Raw genomic sequence first — 21301 nt, forward strand, 5'->3', positions numbered from 1 at the left:
GAAGCTGCAATCTGGTTGTTTTGAATCCTGCGCAAGAGTGCTGCGCACGTGTGTTTGACGTTCGACGCTTGACGCTCGACGCTCCCATCTAAAGGCACCTTAACGCGTTCAGCTTTGCCCGCGGGCAACTGGGTGCCCGCGGGCAGTGCCCACTTGCCGATCCCTGCGTTTAGGGCAGAAACACAGACTTTTGCATAACGCATAACGAATAAGAAAATAAACCAATCAGAATCCTCCATTTTCATCCCAGAGAGGGAAATAGAGGATTCTGATTGGTTTATTTCCTTATGCATTATGTGTTATGCCTTATGCAAAAGTCTATGGTCCATATTTTCAGCTCACTTTTATCAATAAATGCGCGTATTTATTTCTGATATTCTATAATATATGTAACATGAACTATATACTAAATGCATACATTTATCATAAAAGTGAGCTGAGAATATGGACCTGTATTTCTACCTTTACAGCATGCTACACGCACAGTATACTGATATACAGTAGGGACAAGCACCCGTTTTCGAGTCAGCCACGCAGATTTGCTTGCGCATCCCAAGCGGCCATGTTCTTGGGCAGCACCAATCCCGTTTAAAGTAAAGAACGCACATTATCTCCGTAACTGTAATCACATATAGATAGAGAAACATAACCAAACATAAAAATTCGTATATTGTATTGTATTATTTGTTTTGTGCTTTTGTTAAAAACAATGTCTAAGAGAATACATCGAGTGTGTGCGGTGCAAAATTGTTTTCACAATGATAATGTGATAATATATCATTTTTCGCTTTCCAAAAGAGAAAGAAAGGTATGCATTACTTATGTATTTATAAAATATGTAATTTTTTTAAGAAAACACATTAAAAATATTTACTGATAGCAGTGGTTTTTAATATTATTGATACTCTACTTGCCGCCCGAAGACATGGCGGAACCTAAAAGATCGGTTGAAAAAGATCAAAGATGCCGACGCTCTTTGTCCCTACTGTATATCAGTATACTGTGCTACACGTATGGAGGTGATACGCACTAAGCGAGCAACCATGTACGTGTGCGCGCTACACTTTGGCGGCCGAAGTGCGATTGGTTGCTCGCTTGTGTGCGTATCCCCTCCATATGCAGTAGCATGCTGTAAGGTTCCTAACTGGCATCTATGGACTGGTTCCGTTTCTTGGTGTGCTTAGTTAGACGAAGCATGAAGCAGTAGGAAGGCTGAAGGATTGTCGATGCGAGATTAACGCGAGAAGGTTGTTTGCTTTATCATAATATTTTGAAGGATTTACAAACAACAGAACTTTACTTGTGTCTTAACATGTATTAAAGTACTTATACAAAAAAATATGTATAATATTAATATTACACGTATTAAAGTATTACACGTATTTCGCAACGGCTTGTAACGCTACTGTTTCATTTAATAGCTCATACAAAACAAACAGGAAAGCGAGCAAACAGCGGTTTAAAAAACAAGGAAGACAAGGAAACTGGCTCCATTTCTTGGTGTGCTCAGTTAGACCGATAAAGCATGAAGCAGCGGAAAGGCTGAAGGATCGTCGATGCGAGATTAACGTGAGGAGGTAGTGCACGCGACAACAGATCCATCAGAGAAGATGAGCAGCTTGGCGGTTTGTTTGATGCTCCTCTCGACGGTGCCGGGTAAGACTCTGAGATAGGTCACAGATACTTATTAACTAGAAATGGAAAATAGCCTTAACACCTCACGATCCAGCTGCGCGCTGCTTGTTCGCGAGATTATTATAGATAACGTGATGCTGTGAAGATCATAATGAACTCCGACTTAAATAGCATGAAACAGGCTAAATTAGAGCATGCTAAAGCATATATTTAGATTTAATTTATACTGATATACGTTACTGTGATTTCCTCTCCACTCAACTTGTTTTCAAACAGGCCGTTATAGGTAACTGTCATTTGACATTGTAAAGAGTGATTTCTTTCATGTTTACCTGTTCTAACGAACATATACACGCGCATGAGATGAGTAGTATACGATGTTATAGGATGATTTCTTGGAAATCATTGGCATAGCGGCAAAATACTTTTCTTTATATTTATTGATTTATTAAGATCTCTCAGTAGGATAAAACGGATACTACTATTAACTATTTAGAGAGATAAGAGGACACTTTTTTATTTTTTAGGTGGAGTGATATATAAATTGCTACATTTTTTAACAATTTGTATTTACAAACAAACATTTATCTTAGATATTTCTTTCTTATGCATAATTTAAGACATATGATAATAATTAATTTTTACTTAGATGAGATTCAATGAGTGCTTTAAAAAATCAATGAGAATTGACGACACAAATTAAATTTTATTTCAAATATTCAAAATGCTAATTATTTATTTTTAAGCACTTCTCCTTTTGATGAGATTTTAGATTAATGAACCTTTGCAGAGCCAAACAAATACTTTACTTTATTGTAACATACAAACGTGACAATAGACGTAAAAGAACTTAACTTATATATAACCAATAGACTGGGGCTATTACCCATACAGCACGGCAAGATTGCCGCAATATTGCAGCAACATTTTTCGGCAAGATTGCAACATTGCAGAACCATTGCGAAATATTGTTGCAAGAGTACTGCAAGATTGCAGCAACGGTAAAATGTCCGCTTTCAGAAATATTGCTACAAAACGTTGTAGCAATATTGCAGTAAAATATACATGCAAACTACTGTGGAAATGTGCCAATATATGGTTGAGCTCGATCTTTTGTGCCTAATAATATATTTCGCGTTAATGTATGTATATTTTTCGCTTAACAAACTATGCAATCACGTAATTAAATTTAATTATGTGATTTCTTCTAGCTTCAACTTGAGACTGCGTTTCAAGACCGATAGTAAACGGTCTTAAAACGCAGTCTCAAGTTGAATCGTAGTTTAAGCGAAGTCTAAGCGAAGACTGTACATAAATTCATGTAAAAAATATTATTAGGCACAAAAGATCCAGTCCAACGATATATTGGCACATTTACTTGATTGTTATAATAATCATGACTAACATTAATATAAATACATACATTATTTTACGTTATTTTAGATTATACACAAGTTGGCATAATAGCTTTAACACGAAGTAAAACCATTCTAGAACATATGGATCTTTTATGAAAAGTTTAAAAACCACTTAATGCATTAAGGGGGTATTCTAGTGTAAAAGCGGAATTTGTATGCTATTTTGGTGAATTTTTTTTGAAAAAAGTATAAGGTTTTTTGAGGCAGGGTTTTCCCTGCTTATTCATACATATTTGGTGTATGTTTCCAAATTTTTGTATTAGACAATAACTATAAATAAGCGCTGCACATGATATTAAATAAGAACATGAAAAAAAACAGTTGGTCCATGGTTCCCATGATTTCAGCTGTTCTGCTCATCTGAAACAAAAAAGCCAAAGAGATTCTTAATTAGTATGAGTGTGGCTATAGCAGGTACCAGAATGAAAAAAAAATGTTGAAAATTTAAAACATGACTTCATCGAGAAAATTAAGTTTCGATTTGTGCCATTTTTTTCACCATTGAAGGGCTGTAGAAATTCCAAAAAACAATATTTCGACTTGATTGTGGTAGGGGCTGTAGCCACACATATACTGAAGATGTGTGCAAAAGCCTGAGTCAATTGATTAACTGGTTTTTGAGATATCATGGGAACCAATTTGAAAAACATGGTTTCGAGAAAAACACGTTTAAAGTTTTTCATACTGATTACATAGAGATAATGTTACTTACGATCAATCGGCTAGTCCAGGGCCATACAGGGGACATTCCTCTTGTTCGTAGAAGTCCTGCAGAGCTGATCTCTCTTCCCTGCGATTCATTCTCTGATCTCGAGAGAAGGTAGTGGAGCGCCGCTCCGAGCGGGTGATACGAGCTTCGTTCCGGGAGTTTGCGTACACCACCGCTTGCTGACCAATACTAACTCCCATCACGTTCATAAGTTTGAAAATTGGCATAAATCCTTTATTGAAAATTATAACTGCCAGGAATGTTGCTATTTCAACAACTTTCACGCCAGCATGGAGATGTTTTGGAGCAAAAGTCCAAATCAATGAATTTAGAGATTCATTGTACTATATAACCTGTACTATACAAAGGCTCCAATTCAAATGTACGACCTTCAAAGAATAACGATCTTCCGATCCTATCTAAAATACTAACACAATGCTTTGTTGTGTGCCGCGCGGTCCAACCGCCGAGCGCGCGCCAGAGGTTATTTTCTATTAGGTGCTATTACTTTGTTAATTTTGCGAATCGGGCTAAATCTTCTCGCAGACATATTTTCCATACCATATACTTGCAAAATATGCCAAAAAAAAAATTCGATTTTTCTGACATGCTACACTAGAATACCCCCTTAAGATTAACATGCCAACTTGTATGTATAATAACGCATAAGTTTAGTTTATTTTAATCTTAGGGTTTGGAGGTAATAGACAAATTTATATACATATATAATTAATATAAAAATGCTTTCAATCCTATGTGTATTAAAATTATTATAATAATAAACATTTTTGAATACTTACTCTAATTGTAAGTGACACACAAACACACAATAAAAGTACATGTTATTTTCACAATATTTTACAATGTTGCTGTAACGTGTTTAAACTATATTGCAAATTCATGACTATACAATATTTCTGCAACATTGCACTGCAATGTGCAATATTGCAATATTGCAGCAATGTTGCTGCAAACTTTTGTGCTGTATGGGTAATATTAAAACAGAAATTAAACAATCAAGGCGCGACAACGCTCATAGCGCCATAAAGACATGAACTAAATAACAGATATGATAGTTCTAACACCTTTTCTGCACACAATTGATGAATATTAATAATAATAAATAAAAATAAATAATGGAATATGAATATAATGCATCAATCTAATCTAATTAGATAATCTGATTTATCTTGGACAGATGTTGTCATCACTTAAGCTTTAACTATCACTTTTTACACAATGTTAAGTAATTATCTATAAAAGTATGCTCGAAAATAAGCTTTGGATGCCATTCAGAATAATATATATTGCAATAATATACAGGGTGTCCGGTAATGATCGCCCCAGCTTCCGTACACGAGTAGAGCGGATCGAGACGAAGAGAAAAGTCCTATACTACTTTGCAATTTTCGCAATAATTATCGAGTAATTAATTATTAAAAATTATCATATTAAGCCCGCCTACCACCAAATGTAAGCGCGCGGGGCGGTAGTTTGTTATAAGCGGCAATGGCGCAAATGGCAAATGTCATATGGTAACGAAGTATGATCGCGAAGTAAGTAACAAACTACCGCCCCGCGCACCTAGCAACCACGATCGCTAGGCGGTCACATCTCGCCGCGCGCTCACATTTGGCGGTAGGCGGGTTTAATATGATAATTTTTAATAATTAATTACTCGATAATTATTGCGAAAATTGCAAAGTAGTATAGGACTTTTCTCTTCCTTTCGATCTGCTCTACTCGTGTACGGAAGCTGGGGCGATCATTACCGGACATCCTGTATATTACGGATTATAAACTCAAAGTTTATACATCCTATATGTAAATTTTTAAATTTATGTTTAGAATGAAATGTTACATATTTTTAAAAAACAGATTCAAAAAGGAATTAATTTTTTAAAAGAAAAAATCTAACTAGCTTTTTGAAGGGAATAACACATTTTTTATAAAAACTGTACAGTGTATCACAGGAAAACTATGTATAAATTTTAAAAATATTTAAAAGAATACATACTTGATGTAATGCAATCTATTAAGCTTTACGAGCGAATATATTTTGAAATCGTTCTATTTTGAAATCCTTTGCCAGCGAAGGTCTCACAGCAGAAATTAAACACCAGAAATAGAAACAAATATATTTCGTGAAATTCGTTAAATATGTTATATACACTACATTTACGTACATAATAGTTTGCATTTTTTTAATATTATTTAATTCTAACGCATATTGTGGACTTACAATTAGTAACGCTTATTATGATTGATTTTTATCTACAGGGTGTCCCGAGTTTTAACCGACAAACTGCGGGAGCATATTCTACTAGTGGAAATAAGAAAAAATTCTTATATCGAGCTTGCTTAGAAATGCTTTATTACAAAGTTATAAACCAATATTGAAAAGAAATATGAGATAAGTAACAACGGATTTTTTCACAAAAATAAAAATTATGTACGCAATGATTTAGTGACGCATTTCAAAATGTTGTCCTTGCACATCGATACAAGCTAGACATCGACGTAGTACAGAATTTGTTACAGTACGACATTCCTGAAAATTTTGTTGCATCTCAGTAACTGAATTAGTAATTCGTTGCTTTAAATCTTCAAGCGAGATTACTTCTGTACTGTAAACTTTATTTTTTACAGTTCCCCATAAATAAAAATCAAGAGGCGTTAAATCGGGCGATCTTGGAGGCCAGAAAACCGGTCCTCCTCGACCAATCCACCTATGAGCATAATGTTCATCTAACCAGTTTCTAACTTGTCTAGCATAGTGTGATGGACAACCGTCTAACTGTATCCAGCTGTTTTGGCGAAGATTTAAGATTCTTTCCGAGCGTCGTCGGTGTCTTAGAGCTGAACGAACATCATCATATTCATTCATAGGTCGAAATGAACCCAAATTACGTAATTGCAAATGGGTATTACTAAACACAGAACTATCTGGTACTCTCCTGTTAGGAAATCTACGTTGATACTCTCGTACGGCAGCTCGTGCATTTCCGTCACAGAATCCGTACACGAAATGAATATTAGTGTATTCCTCATTTGAAAACACTTTTGGCATTCTGATAGTAATTGCTAGTTCACACAACGATTGAAATCTAACAGCTACTGTTGTGAAAGTAACAATCATACTGAATCGTTTCAACATAGTGAACATGAATACATGTGAATACACATAACATAAACATCTTCGACCTTCCAAATTCTACACTATGTTCCGTTGTTACTTATCTCATATTTCTTTTCAATATTGGTTTATAATTTTGTAATAAAGCATTTCTAAGCAAACTCGATATAAGAATTTTTTCTTATTTCCACTAGTAGAATATGCTCCCGCAGTTTGTCGGTTAAAACCCGGGACACCCTGTATATAACGCGCAACAAGTAAATATAACATAAGATTAAATTATCCCTTCTGTACAGAAAATCTTTGGTGACTTTGAAGTTTATTATAATATTATAGAAATATGAAGATATAAACGTTCTCTAGATTTCTCAAATTCTAATTTTAGGTCTTTAGCTTTAGTCTATTCAATAATAGCGACAAGTTACTTTTGACCTGTCAGAGGCAGACCTTTGCAACGTCTCTGTATTTAGTCTGGGTCGAACCACTAGAATGGCAAGAAAACACAAAAGAAAGCAATCAAGAGTGCTATACGACTAGAGGATGCATCTAGAAGAGGAGCTTTAGCTTCAGTCTATTCAAAATACACTCGCAAATCGAAATCTGATAAATTAAAGTAGACTGGACATTGAATACAAAATGCGATTTTATTACTGACATGCATATTCGAGATATATCTATGAAAGTTGTTGAATGTTCCTACTTTTTTCATAATTTGCAAGTCTTGTGATTGACAGTTGTATTATAACGAAGTCAACTTTAATCAGCGAAACCAAAGAGACATTATGTATTATAATATTGACGGGAGAAAATGGGCGGTTCTTTGGGTTCGGGAACAATTTTTTCATGATCGCCATTTCTACGAGATGTGCAGCTGTGAGCCAGAAGCCCGCGGAATCTACGCTTTCGAAAGACGTCATCTGATTTGCTTTAACGTCAAGATATCGCAGGCTCCCTTGTCCTCCTCCTCTAGGGCCCGTATTCATAGTCGGATCTTATATTTAAGACGGGCTTGAATATAAGATCCGACTATGAATATGGGCCTAGATGCATCTAGTCGCATAGCACTCTTGATTGCTTTCTTTTGTGTTTTCTCGCCATTCTAGTGGTTCGACCCAGACGAAATACAGAGACGTTGCAAAGGTCTGTCTCTGACGGGTCAAAAGTAACTTGTCGCTATTAGCGAACGAGAGTCGAGTGCGCGTTGGGGGATAGTAGCAACGAGGCGAACTTAACACGAACTCAACTTTTGATTCGATAAAATTGGGACGTAAAGAATTTATGATTATATATTTATCTTCTCGCGCCGCTTTTCCAGGACAGAGAAATCAGATCCGTTATTTCAAAGAGGACCGAGGACAAGTCGCGAAGACGAGAAAATCTGTGACGTAATTCTCTTTTTGTTTTATTGCAGAGAGAACAAGCACCGGCATTTTGGCATCACAGTGACTGAGGAAATTAGTTCTAAATTCATCAAAGATCCAGTACTGCTACGCGATACGCTGAATATTATCATTCTCCCGTATTCCTCGTCATTACTTCTCCCAATTACCATCCTTCTTCTTCAATTAAGACGTGAGCCTTTATGTTCATCTTCGGAGACAAGAACATTATCTATGAATATTTCTTCATTTCTCTCCCGATTCGAGACTAGCAAAAATCTCTTTTGTCTTGAGCGATTCAGATGAAAAGGAAAAAAAAACATGTTACATATTCGCACGAGTAGATCGCGTCACAGATACATGTTGTGACACGATCATGAGACATCGATCTACGAATGTGCGAAGAAACTTACACACGCAGAAATTGACAATCGTGAGGATTGCAACTTAAGAAGTTTTCGGTTGGAAGAGATTAATGAATAAAGCTGCGTCACATGTTGCAACCTTACAAAGAATCTAGCGGCGTTTCGACGACGCTGGATCTCGCACGGTGTAATGATTTCGGGATTCAATCCAAAAAAGTCCGAGACGAGTATGAAGGTTCGAAATATTTTAACGTATCTCTCGAAAAGCCAATTTCCTTACTGGACTTTTTGAAGCGGCGCCAAATCCACGTCGAGTCGCGCCAATTTGGCGCGCCATTATCGACGTTGCACGTCATCCGCGATAGGGGATTGTAAAGCTGGTTTTTTCGCTTTCAGCAATCCTCGGCAACTGTCCCCTGCAGGCACTTCCATGGGGAGCACTGAGAGAGGAGAGGGTCCTTGAAAATGGCACTTTGCAGCTGAGATACTTCTGCGAACCGGGACGTAGACTCAAAGGTCACAAGGTGGCGACTTGCACCGCCAACGGTTGGGACCATCCCGTCCCGAAATGCGTGTTAGACTCCGGTAAGAAATCGTTCTCCGTTTCAGGCGCATCGGCGCGTGGAACCGCGGCGTAAAATCGCTATGAGACCGTTTAAATCTCGAGTTCTTCCATCGAATTCTCGTCAAGCGAATTCACATCAATCTCCCCGATCGCGCATCGCCGCCGTTCAATTGACGTTCCTTCGTTCGCGAAGCGTATTTGTTACCTCCTTTAGCACAAGTGTATCGCAATTAATCATAATCTCGACGATCATTTCCGCGATCATTCGACCTAAATATCCATATAGTGCATTCTCGATAGTGTCAAGCTGTATTCCACTTGCAGTGGCAGGAGATTTAATTACTTGAGAATCAATTTCATTGATAGCGTGTGATTCCAATTGACATCATTTTTATTTAGATCTCGCACGTGAAACCTGGACACACGCGTAAATCAATTTCTTTGGACTATTTCCGAATAAACTTGAAAGCTCAAGTGAGCGTATCAACGATTTGTGCTTATCACGTGCCGCACACGTGTCCCCGCATTATGGCAGTTTGATCGACGTAAGTCAAATATGCACGTAAAAGGAAGTCTAATAAGCTGCCAAGTCATACACCGGACGTTGTACGCATACGAGTACATGCTGGCTGTTCTCCGACCTTTGGATTTAACTTTGGTCAGGACGCACGATCTTGGCTGCGGCACACTGGAGGAGCTTGCGTGTGCAAATTCGCGTTTGTTCTATATTATTCGGCACTATAAATAAATCACGAGAATGCTCGCCCAAATGACCGAAATGGCGACGAAATTAGCTTATCCCAAAGCTGTTTCAAAAATATATTTCTTATGAAAGATGAAATTGCGCTATGCGGCTGCGAAAGTAGGGTAGAAGATTTGCAACATACAATATAGTCTTTATTTTTTCTTTAATGTAGATTTAAAATGATGTCTGTGGAAATGAGCGTTTCTTTGAAAGTGTTTCGAAGATTCGTACGATGTCAGGAAGTTGTGAGGTTCCTGACCGCGTAAAAAATGAAGCTCTGCTTAATATGATGCGAAGGTATTTTGTGCATATATCTCTCATCTCTGAAATATAGCAACGGTGTAAACCCGGAGAGTAATTTGGACGGGCAAACACGAGAGTCACGCATATTTTCACCGCTTTATACATCATTTAGTTGATATGGGAACGCGTGTAAAAGATTCATTATGTGATCGCAATCTCGTCTAGAACGACAGTTTTGCCGGGCAGACCGAATACACCCCTCTAAAAGTCCATTCAGCGAGCGCGTATGTGCGAGTGTCGACAGTTTAATTAAAATTCCTTTAATTATGATCACGAAATATATATTTCTGTATGCTCCAACGAGCATGATAACGCGTCGCGCCACTCTCGCGCTGAACGAACAAATTCATCGATAATCATCGATTATTCACGGTAAAACATCGACGCGTTATGACGTTATGTTCACCATCGTGCAGAGTTACACCATCCGTATCACTTTCTGCTTGCAAATCAACCAATTGTTTCAGACAAGAGCAATCTGCAAACTACGGAAAAACATTTTAACGTGCTGGCAAACAAGAAGAAGAACCAAAAGCGCCTTTTCGTCAAAGCAGAGCTAAACAAGACCATAGTGTCCCAACTGGATACTACCTGTCTCATAGAGGGATCCATACAGAAATTCATTAAGGCTCCTTCGATCGAACACGCGCACGAAGCGAGATACGCTAAGTTCGTAACGCATTAATACATTTACGTACTATAAATTTATAAATATATTTATCAATTAATTGATAAGAAAATCAATTTTAATACAGCGCACAATCTTACAGTTCGCTTATATGCATTACTGTCTTAATGAGAAGATACTTGCAGATTAATGTCAACGTGCTTGGCTATATATTGCATTTTATTACGTAAATCTTGCATAATTGTTTTTACGGTCACGTTTCATACTTTTCAGAATGATATAATAGTTAGAAGAATGTATATAGAATAACAAAATTATTTTACAGACGGACAAATGTACGCTTGCCTTATAATCAGTTTCATGTTGCAATTTACTCGTGCATGGAAGGTTTCGTTTTCCTGAATCTAAAGAATGATAGGCTGTTCTGTAGCAACGGTACCTGGATTGGACGTCATCCGAAATGTGTGAGAAAAACTGGTAAGTACAATCAGTTCCTTTAATTTTATTAATTTTCATTTGATTAATTTCGACTAGCTTTTATTATATTGTTGATAATCATATAACATTATGTATTGTGTATATATATTTATTATGTTGATAATAATCATATAACAAGTAAAGACAATTCGCGTTTACGCATCAGTAATTCGGGTCGTTAATATTATGAAGTTAATATTACGAAGCCACAACTTTTTCACTTTGCAGGTGAAAAAGTTGTGGCTCCCATTAAAAATCGAATAGTTTGTTTGAAATGATATATTTATTTAACTAAAGAATTACTTGTGTTTCTTTCAGTTTCCACTTTATAATACATTGTGAAATTGCATTGTCATACGATAACACTTACAATATCGTTTATTGAAATACTTGCACAATTTTTTCACTCATACAGTCTATTGTAACTCATTCATTAAAAATATACTTTTTATTTCTTTCTGTCGACAGAGAAAGTGAAACATTGCGCTAAACATGGAAAAGAATGCCAGCACGTGTGCGAGGATACACCAACTGATATAAAATGTTCTTGCTTCGATGGATTCCGAGCTGAAGGATCCTCTTGTATAGGTAATCCGAATGCCACAGCCACAATGCTCGCATATGCAAACTTGTCGTTTCACATCTCGCATTTTTATATTTTTCTGAGAGGAAAAACTTACTTTTTTCGAAATCTGATATTTCTATCGAAATTCTCTCACCGAACTCGCGCATCTCCTTCGTATGGAATATCTATTCGGATCTGTGTGTGTACCGCGTGGTACATGTATATTGTATCTGTTTGCAGTGCTCTTGCTGTTTTCAATATTTCTCTGATCTACTAATTTTACGTTTCCCGCACTTAAATCTATTTGCTCTATATACGTAAATAAATAATGCTTACGCAACGAAATAAATTTAAGGCAAATATATGCATAGCAAACGACAGTTTTAATGCCCTCAAAAACGAATATATCAGCGTAAACACCTTAATAATGGGATTATTGGTTTTGGCACATATCGGATTATTTAAGAGTCGGATTGCGCATATTGTTATGGGATATTGGCCAGCGGGCTAGCATCGAGTTTAAAAGCTTTTGTTGTCGACTCGAGCACTTCTCTGCTTTTACCGGTTTTCTACTCTCGTTGCGGCTATAATACGTATGTTTGCCGATTGCATCGCGTTTGTAGTTCAATGCTCGAACAACATGTAACACCCATTACATCACGCGATTTCTCATGCGTATCAATACGATTATTATCGTTAAAACTCCATCGCGGCTTATGATAAAATGATGATGGGAGCGTCTCGTTTGCCCACAGTGCAATTGCGCACAGGCCAATCAAATTGCTTAGTTTGGTTGGGTTAGATTAAATTTGACTAATTTTATTGGCCTGTGCACAATTGCACTGTGGGCAATTGATACCCTCCCTAAAATGATAGACGATGATGGCCGTTCAATGTACTTGATTCGCATACACACAGAGAAAAAAATGGCACATTAACTTTTTGATTTGTTTTATTGTGCAAGAATTGATAACCAAGTCTGGATTTAAACTTTGATATTACTCAATATGAAAATTTCATCGATTTTCGCTCATGATGGAAGATGTCGTAAAAATATTTCGAAACTACCTGATTCATCATTGTGTAACTGTGAAGTAGACATTTAAGGGCCGTCGATGATTGGCTTCTCTTTTCTTTCTTTAAATTTTGTTAGACATTGATGAATGCGCCGAGGGCACAGCAAAATGCACTGATATCTGCCGCAATGAACCTGGTACTTACCATTGCGAGTGTCATCATGGTTTCGTACTGGGAAATGATCGCCACTCTTGCCAAGGTTAGTTGGAAAATAGAAAGAGATTATATTAAGAAATTACTTGTGCAGATACGAGATCTCTCTGTGTCAGAAATAATGGGAATAATTAAATTTATGTGATATATACGAGTATATAAAATTATGTATGATGTTCTGGAAGTTTTCAACCCAGTAATTCGTCTTTTTTCGAAATTAAAAATCCAATTTAAGGGTTGACGTCATGTAAACATTAAACAACATCTAGCAAGCCGCGTTACAAGGATGATTATTTGAACGATTGAAGACTTCCAGGATTATAATATAATTATGAATAGGGATGTACGTTCCCAACATTTACATCTTGAAGCAGAGTATGCATATAATTTTCGAGAAATTCACGATATAAAAGCAAGAAAAAATTGATTTAATTACTTTTGAAACAGTCCTGATTTAACAGAAATTCGAATAAAATGATTGTATAATATAAAGAACAAAATCGTATGAGATAAATTAAAAGTTAATAGCTCATTCCGATTTTACATCGATATCTACGCGTAATTATTTAATGATTTAAAAAGCTATTATGTGGGTTTACTATTTATAATAATTAATGAAAAATATTACACAATGGAAATGCAATTTTTTATATGATAAAGGCCAGAATTTGATAAGTGAACTTGTGAAAACTCTGTGTTACGATTCTGCTCAGATGTGAACGAGTGCCTCTCGAACAACAGACACGGGCCTTGCCAAGGTATTTGTCGTAATCTTAAAGGCAGCTACGAGTGCAGTTGCGCCGATATTCCCGGTTACAAATTAGCTGCCGACAATCACACTTGCGAAGACATCGACGAGTGTATGTTAGGCAATGTCAATTGTTCTCATCAGTGTTACAACGTTCCTGGAAGCGCTTTCTGTCTTTGTCCGTCCGGTTACTACCTAGAAGATGACTGGAAAACCTGTTTAGGTACAAAATTATTTTAATTTTTACAGCTTCTTTACTTCTTTAATACAGAGTATTAAAAGACTTTCTTAGAGTTGTAATTATATGTTTTATAACAAATTTTCTTTCTGTTACGGCAGTTAGATATAAAAGTTTCGAAATCATTTACATCGATTGATCTTACCCTCCTTTGATTAAAATTTTATTCTAATAATAAAAGTGGACATTATATGTATATGTTTGGTGTGTGTGTGTGTGTGTGTGTGTGTGTGTGTGTGTGTGTGTGTGTGTGTGTGTGTGTGTGTGTGTTATGTCTAAGATTGTATTACAATTATTACAATTATCATATTACAATTAATTAACGATTTTCTTATCTTAGATATTAACGAATGTCAAATATCAAACCCTTGCCCGAACGATACTGTATGCAGGAACATAGTAGGATCATACAAATGTGTATCCAAAGTACGCATGGAAAAAGTACTTCGTTTCGAAGGTACGAATGTTGACGAAGATCGAGATGATTATGAAGAAATATTTACCGAAGAACCCAATCTGTTACGGAAAAACCCATGGTCCACACACCATGTATGTAGGAAAGGTTTTAAACTGAAGAGTGTGAACGGAACGTCGAAGTGCGTTGGTAAATATTCGACAAATGTATAATCTATTTTTCTTTTCTCTTTTGATATATCTAAGAAAATATGGAAAAGTTGCGGAAAAAGAATATTTCGATAGGTGATATTACAAATACTACCACAAATAAGAGGAAAGTGTTTGAAATTATTTTATTGATTTTTTGACTACAGTAAATCGTTTTAAATATATTGGTTAATTTTTATATTAAAAGATTATTGCAAATTTTTGAGTCGTCTAATTTCATCGGTAACTATTATAATGCTAATTATAATGTATTTTGTGAGGCAAGTAAAGAGTTGAACTTTTTAAGAGAACAATTGCTATTTATGATGAGTTTGAAATTCTTTTCTGATCCTAGTTAAAGTCGACAATTTTACTACCATAGAGTTTGTGAAAGTCAAAAGAACGAACTTTAATTGTCCATTGATTCGTAATAAGTTGACACTATTTCTTGTTACCTATTCAGAAGACTTCAACTGTTTCAAGATCCAATAATATTAATCAGAGTTTTCAATTACATGAAATTTCTTGTTTTTAAGTTTTCCGAATTCTTGGCAAGCAAAGCACGAACGAAATATTTATTCCAGTAAAATCCATTCGACATTGATAGAACGACAAAGTTTTCATTGACCATCGATCTCTGGTAACGCATTTTACTCTTCATTCAGATTTATAACGCAATCTTTTTCCAGATATAAACGAGTGCAAGCTTTGGAAGCGTCGCTGCCAGCATAAGTGCGTGAACGAACCGGGTACCTACCATTGTACTTGTCACAGTGGTTACGAGCTCAAAGAGGATGGTCGTCACTGCAGAGATATAGACGAATGCACCCCAGGCACACATACATGTTTTCACAGTTGCACGAACTTGGTAGGATCCTACGAATGTGGATGTCCTCCTGATACGCCTTTAGATAAAGATTGTGTGCCATCTAATGCGTGCGAAATCGCGAACTGCAGTCATATATGTGATCTAGGTCGTGCTTCGTACCGGTGCGACTGTCCAAGCGGATACGTAATGCAGGACGATAAGAAGACTTGCAAGGACATTGACGAGTGTCTCGAAAACAATGAATGCTATAAGTGTATTAATACTCCCGGGAGCTATAGATGCATCTGTCCACCGGGTGCGAGGCTCGCCGAGGATGGCTTCAATTGCGTATACAAGCTTTGGGATTTTGCTAAAAGTAACTGTAGTCTGGGATTGAAATATATGAGCAACGGTCATTGCGAAGACGTTGATGAGTGTCTTGAGAGCGAACATGGGTGCTCGCAGTTGTGTATCAATAAATACGGGTCCTACCGTTGCGACTGTGAAATCGGATGGATCTTGAAGAATGATGGTTTCACCTGTATAAAATTCAACCATTGTTTCAACTCCACGTGCTCACATTCGTGCATCTCGACAAGTTTAAGTTACAAATGTGAGTGTCCTTTAGGTTACATTTTGAATGAGGATGGTAACACCTGCAAGGATGTGGACGAGTGCGAAAACATAGCGATGAATGATTGTAGCCACGACTGCATAAACCTCAAAGGATCTTATTCATGTTCTTGTCCGCCAGGATTCAAGTTAGGAGAAGATAATCGCACGTGTATCGTTATTATCCCATACACATGTGCCAATTCTGAGGGCGATGATTGCACTTGTCCTGAGGGACATACTTATTTGCAAGAAGAACACATTTGTAAGGACATCGACGAGTGCCAGGACGAAAGCAGGCACAATTGTTCCCACTTTTGCATTAATACCAGCGGCTCGTATTATTGTGAGTGTCCTTCTGACTTGCACATGCTAGCGGATTTCAAGACCTGTCGGCAATGGGACAGTTTTTGCGTTAACGAGGTGGGTTGTTCATACTCATGCAAACAGGACAACGACGAGGTTCGTTGCGTTTGTCCGACGGGATATGAATTGATAAAGTATAAAAAGACTTGCAAGGATGTAAACGAATGTGATACGGGTCTGCACGACTGTTCACATGACTGTAGAAATCATGATGGAGGTTTTACTTGCCATTGTCCGAATTATTTTATCCTTGATAAGGATAACAAAACTTGCCTCAATATGGAGCACTGCATCAGGTCAGAATTTGATTGCGTTCGTGACTGCATAACTTTCTTCGATGGCTATACACACTATTGCCAATGTCCCTATGGTTATGAACCATCATCCTTTGACAACACCACCTGCTATAAGATTAATTATTGCGATCGGGATCATGACTGCGACCATAAATGCATCAGCGAATTTGATGATTTTCGCTGCCAATGTTTCTCGGGATATGAGCTGTGGACACGGGACAACAAGACCTGTATAAACATACTTGAGTGCGAGTTAAACAATCCTTGTTCTCCCCACCGTTGTATAAATCTCGATGGTCAATTCATGTGCGTATGCTCTGTGGGACATCCGCTCACAGAGGACGAAGAAACTTGCGAGGGCTACGAAGATGATTGTATTCAAGAGGATGGTGGATGTTCTTATCTGTGCGCGTATACGGACATGGACTTTATGTGTTTGTGTCCCAATTATGAATTTGCGGACGATGACAGTACATGCAAGATAGATCCATGTTACATCGACAACGGCGGATGCTCGCATTTTTGTCATTACGACGGAAACGTGACCTGTACCTGCCCAGTTGACATGATTTTGATTGAGGATGACAGGCTTTGTGTGCATAAGAAAAGTTGTTTGGTTAATAATGGCGGCTGCTCAGATATCTGTACGTTCGTGAACGACACGAGTATTTGCGACTGTTCCGTCGGTTATCGCCTATCACTGCAAGACAATACCACCTGCTGGGACATCAATGAGTGTTCAGAATTGCGAGATATCTGTAATCAAATATGCATCAACACTCCCGGCAGTTTCAAGTGCAGCTGCAGGGATGGCTATGCGCAGATGCCATATGCCCCAGAAATCTGCATTGACGTGAACGAGTGTGAAGTCATCGAGAATGGGGGCTGCTCGCACATATGCGTGAACACACCGGGTAGTTACCATTGCGACTGTCCCGTCGGTTATCGCCTATCGCCGCAAGACAAAATCACCTGCAAGGACATCAACGAATGCGTGGAGCAACACGTCTGCGACCACACTTGCATCAACACTCCCGGCAGTTTCAAGTGCAGCTGCTGGCATGGCTTTGTGCAGAGCCCAAACGACCCGGCGCTCTGCGAAGACCGGGACGAGTGCGAGATCGAGAATGGGGGCTGCTCACACACTTGTATGAACGTGATAGGTACCTATCTGTGCCGATGTCCAGAGAAATACGAGCTAACAAACGACTGGAAGACATGCATTTGGGATGGTTGCAAGCACAATAACGGTAAATGCTCCCATTATTGTCACCCGGTACTGGGGCCCGCGAGCGTCCCAGGAGCCATTTACTGCTCTTGTCCACGCGGCTATGACTTGTGGCACGATGGCCGGACCTGCAAGGACATCGACGAATGCATGGAGCAACACGTCTGCGACCACACTTGCATCAACAATCCCGGCTCGTACGAATGCAGATGCAGACAGGGTTTTCGACTGGTGAATGGTTCCACCTGTGTTGGTAAGTGATCGCTATTAAATTTAGAAAGCGAATACATTTTTTTATTATATTTTAATTGCTATTATTAAACATTGAATCACGTGAGTTCTTCGACCTATTCTCATGCATCTCATTTGTTTTCTGAATTTCAATCAAGTGAATATCGCGTGAACAAGATGTTTTTTTTGAAAGAGTAGGAATTGCGATAAGGAAAAGGATAAAAGAGCTCATTCATGAAGTGACTCGTACATGAAATACGCGAAATTATAATGATAAAGAACGCAATTTCTTTAGTTGATCTTTGTGTAATTATACATCTATAAATAACATTTGTATTTATAAATTATTATCGGAATATCTGCTTTACGGCCTGCGCGAATTGCGTCATTATTTCTGGAAAATCCGAGGGATAACGTGTGGTTCTCTGCGCCGCGGTGCTTTTGCTCATGCTCCAGTTTCGAAGTTGCTACAAAGTTAGACTCGCTTAGCTTAGCAGACGTTTTCGCGCGTGCAACGTGTGCATGCGTGTATATATACTTTCTAGACATCGATGAATGCGCGACCGGTATCTGCAAGGGCAACAAATGCACCAACGTGCCGAGCGTTTGTGCATTTGTTTGTTGCGAGTACAAGTCGGAACATCGATTCAGGTGATACCTGTGTAGGTTCGCGCGAAACGTTCCCGAGAAAAAACGATATCGCTTAATAATCGTGAAGTGAACTGAGTTTACTTTTGCACAGACATCGACGAATGCATCGAGAAGGCGCCCTGCAGCAAGATATGCATTAACATACCCGGTTCGTATTATTGCACGTGCCCAATCGGATTTAAGCTGCAAGAGGACGAATGCGTAGGCAAGTAAATGCACTCATTGCACACTATGTCCTAATAGTGATACATATTTCGTTATGCATTTCATGATACATATTGTATATAGAAACAAGCTGATTTATATATACAATTTTATACATGCTTGTTGCTCAAACTTGTTATGTTTTGTCACATGACAAGAAGTTGTTATAATGTATGTAATAATGAAAAAAAGTATAAATTTTTTATATTTTATATTAAACGAATAAATGCATATTTTATTTTATTTTTTTATTTTTTAAAAACACACAAATTTATAAACTGACAACTGTAACTTTAATAACTGTCACCGTTTTCACAGTGTTCTATTTATTGCGATTTTTCTTTTTGTAATTAATCTCAAAAATATATGACACGATTAGACATCGATGAATGCGGGTGACATTGCCACAGCTGCAATCATGAATGCATCAATATCATGGGTTCTTTTATCTGTTCTTGCTGTACCGGGTATACGTTGATTTTGAGGTAAGAGCAATATTGGGATATACCCAGTAAATAGTTTGTAAGCAGGCTGTCGACAGATTGACGACAGATTCGAACAGGAGCTGCCGACAGATCTATAGACATCTGTGTCCGCACTCGGCTTATAATCTGCTAGCAGAACCATGCTACCATATCCCAGTTCTATATGTTTCAAGTGGTTCCGAGTGCACACAGGCACGACACGTAGCTTGTGTGCGTCATCTCCTCCACATGCTACCAAATGCGACCAGCGGCCGGAATAGCATTTCTGCTTTGGATATCAATACTTTTATTGTTGTGTCTCATTTTCCCTCAACTTTTGCGATTCGCCCAAACAACGCGTGAACTTGGTGTCTTTTTTTCCCTTTTCATGGAAAAGGTAAGGTGTGTACGGTAGGTCTTACCGTCGTCAGTATAAAAATGGTATTCCACATTATGTAAAGTCTCAGATTGATCCCGTCGATTTCCATCTTCCGTACTGACCGATTTTGATTAATCTGAAAATTTTCTTGATGAGTCTCAAGCCAAGTAGTGTATCTATATTTGTTCCTATGTGTTTTGCATATCACTACACATTTGCAAAATTGTGACTTTACGATATCGAAAACTTTATAATAATATCCTGTTAAGCAAAACTCGCTGAAAAAAACGAAAAATCTCTTTTTCTCTAGCATCATCAGAAACTATTAAAGTTTTACGACTGTTTATCTTACTTTTAACTTTTTACTTTGATTTTTCAGTTTTTTCTACTTCTTCACTAACATTATTTTTTAGAATGTTTTCACAGACGATTTTTATAACATCATGAATGTTTGTAATTATTGTATCATAAACTTTTTGATAAACAGGATGACAAATGAGAATGGCGATGGGAACAGGACGCAGCAAATTCATAAAAGTTTAATTCTTACAAAATTTTTTTGCACTTTTGCATTCAATCCTATACCAAGAAGGCGCATAGCAAAAGTAAATTTTACATTTATACTTTATATGTATTTTTAATATTTAAACAAGAATTAACCAGTCTTGGAGCATACGGTGGGCATTTTATTGTAATTTTAAATCCCAGTCCTCGCTTATTTGATTCTTTAAACGCAATATTTCCTCCAGAAAATTTACATTTTACATATTCAAGCAAGCGCCAGAACAACTGAGCAAATTGCTCCGATGATCTTAATTGTTTTAGCTGTAGTTAATGAATGCAGAAATGCTGATAAAATCTTCTGTTTTCTCCATTTGAAATCTGTTTAGAGGACGATGTCTTTTTCTACTGTCTCGATGTTGTCTAAGATTACTCCATTTCGTATTTTTTCTGTCCATTTTGTACTTGGTCGAAGTTAAAGGAATAGCGACGCGCACTATGCCTCGAGCTAAATAACTCGACTATAACTCAAGAAATACTATGAATTTCATGAAAGGAGCACACTTCTACGATATCAATTTTTCGAAAAATGTAAACAAAATAATCGAATTTTTGAAGCTGTTATAGTAGTGTACCCCCTTAATCTGAGATCTAATATTAACCATTAAAAATAATAAACTGAGAAGCTATAAAATTTTGTAAATTTTAGTTTTAAATGAATAATTCAAACTGGAATGTATTTCATAGGATGTGTAAATTGTTCATAAATATTGTTGCAATAAAACCTTTTCATAAAAATGCATAACTTAAATAAAAA

General features: G+C 37.4%; 1 protein-coding gene across 1 annotated transcript; it reads left to right on the forward strand.

Moving 5' to 3' along the window:
* Window positions 1–880: 880 nt before the first annotated feature.
* On the forward strand, window positions 881–20655 carry LOC105283233 (fibrillin-1). Its single transcript, XM_011345835.3, has 11 exons — window positions 881–1247; window positions 1422–1656; window positions 9039–9227; window positions 10723–10924; window positions 11209–11360; window positions 11829–11948; window positions 13079–13201; window positions 13869–14126; window positions 14482–14745; window positions 15434–18307; window positions 19028–20655. The coding sequence occupies exons 2-11, from the start codon at window positions 1611–1613 to the stop codon at window positions 19147–19149; spliced, it is 4350 nt and encodes a 1449-aa protein (XP_011344137.1). The 5' UTR covers window positions 881–1247; window positions 1422–1610; the 3' UTR covers window positions 19150–20655.
* The last annotated feature ends 646 nt before the right edge of the window (window positions 20656–21301 follow it).

The sequence above is a fragment of the Ooceraea biroi genome, chromosome 1 (genome assembly GCF_003672135.1).
Source record: "Ooceraea biroi isolate clonal line C1 chromosome 1, Obir_v5.4, whole genome shotgun sequence".
NCBI lineage: Eukaryota > Metazoa > Arthropoda > Insecta > Hymenoptera > Formicidae > Ooceraea > Ooceraea biroi.

Bases quoted from the DNA above. Each gene is read 5' to 3' on its own strand.
- LOC105283233 (XM_011345835.3), top strand. From the start codon at position 1,611: ATGAGCAGCTTGGCGGTTTGTTTGATGCTCCTCTCGACGGTGCCGG. The intron at 10,925-11,208 runs GTTCGTAACGCA...ATTATTTTACAG, and splicing joins CACGAAGCGAGATACGCTAA to ACGGACAAATGTACGCTTGC. The intron at 11,361-11,828 runs GTAAGTACAATC...TTCTGTCGACAG, and splicing joins GAAATGTGTGAGAAAAACTG to AGAAAGTGAAACATTGCGCT.